Below are 1,067 nucleotides of genomic sequence, written 5' to 3'. Positions count from 1 at the left end.
TGAGCGGTCCCGGTCTGAGCAGGGCTGAGCTCTGCCCAGTCACCGCTGCACTGAGCGGTGCCCAGTCTGAGCAGGGCTGAGCTCTGCCCAGTCACCGCTGCACTGAGCGGTCCCAGTCTGAGCAGGGCTGAGCTCTGCCCAGTCACTGCTGCACTGAGCGGTCCCAGTCTGAGCAGGGCTGAGCTCTGCCCAGTCACCGCTGCACTGAGCGGTCCCAGTCTGAGCAGGGCTGAGCTGTGCCCAGTCACCGCTGCACTGAGCAGTCCCGGTCTGAGCAGGGCTGAGCTCTGCCCAGTCACCACTGCACTGAGCGGTCCCAGTCTGAGCAGGGCTGAGCTGTGCCCAGTCACTGCTGCACTGAGCGGTGCCCGGTCTGAGCAGGGCTGAGCTCTGCCCAGTCACCACTGCACTGAGCGGTGCCCGGTCTGAGCAGGGCAGAGCTCTGCCCAGTCACTGCTGCACTGAGTGGTGTCCGGTCTGAGCACGGCTGAGCTCTGCCCAGTCACCACTGCACTGAGCGGTGCCCGGTCTGAGCACGGCTGAGCTCTGCCCAGTCACTGCTGCACTGAGTGGTCCCGGTCTGAGCACGGCTGAGCTCTGCCCAGTCACCACTGCACTGAGCGGTGCCCGGTCTGAGCAGGGCTGAGCTCTGCCCAGTCATCACTGCACTGAGCGGTGCCCGGTCTCTGCGAGCCCAGCGTGGGGCCCCGTGCGCGGGGAGCCCCTTGCTGGCCCCCATGCCGTGACCGCCCCCCCCCCGCAGGCTTCCTGGCGCTGCTGGGCCTGGCCGTGTACACGGCGGTGACCGTGAGCGCGTTCGGGCAGCGCCAGCCCGACTGGCGCTTCTCCTGGTCCTACATGCTGGGCTGGGTGGCCGCGGTGCTGCTGCTCTCGGCAGGTAGCGGCGGCGGCGGGGGCTGCGCGGGCCCCTGCGCCCCGGGCCCCCCCACGGCCGCCTCTCGCGCCCCCAGGGCTCTTCCACGTCTGCGCCGCCTCCAAGGACCCGAGCCCCGAGAGCTCCGAAGCTGCCTGAGGGGGCCGGGGCCGCCCCCCGCCGGCCCGCCCCG

At 70.9% G+C, this 1,067-nt stretch overlaps 1 protein-coding gene across 1 annotated transcript in view; it reads left to right on the top strand.

Annotated features, from left to right (window-relative positions):
• The window catches only part of LOC112955227 (lens fiber membrane intrinsic protein-like), a 2,816-nt gene extending 1,783 nt beyond the window's left edge, over positions 1-1,033 (top strand). Inside the window, exons 2-3 of the mRNA XM_026048506.1 lie at positions 764-898; positions 972-1,033. Of these exons, the coding sequence (XP_025904291.1) occupies positions 764-898; positions 972-1,033 (197 nt within the window). The remainder of the gene's footprint in view (positions 1-763; positions 899-971) is intronic.
• The last annotated feature ends 34 nt before the right edge of the window (positions 1,034-1,067 follow it).

This window comes from Nothoprocta perdicaria, unplaced genomic scaffold (assembly GCF_003342845.1).
Source record: "Nothoprocta perdicaria isolate Ctin4 unplaced genomic scaffold, notPer1 scaffold_544, whole genome shotgun sequence".
In the NCBI taxonomy this organism is placed as follows: domain Eukaryota; kingdom Metazoa; phylum Chordata; class Aves; order Tinamiformes; family Tinamidae; genus Nothoprocta; species Nothoprocta perdicaria.
This window is presented reverse-complemented; position numbering and strand designations above follow the sequence as displayed.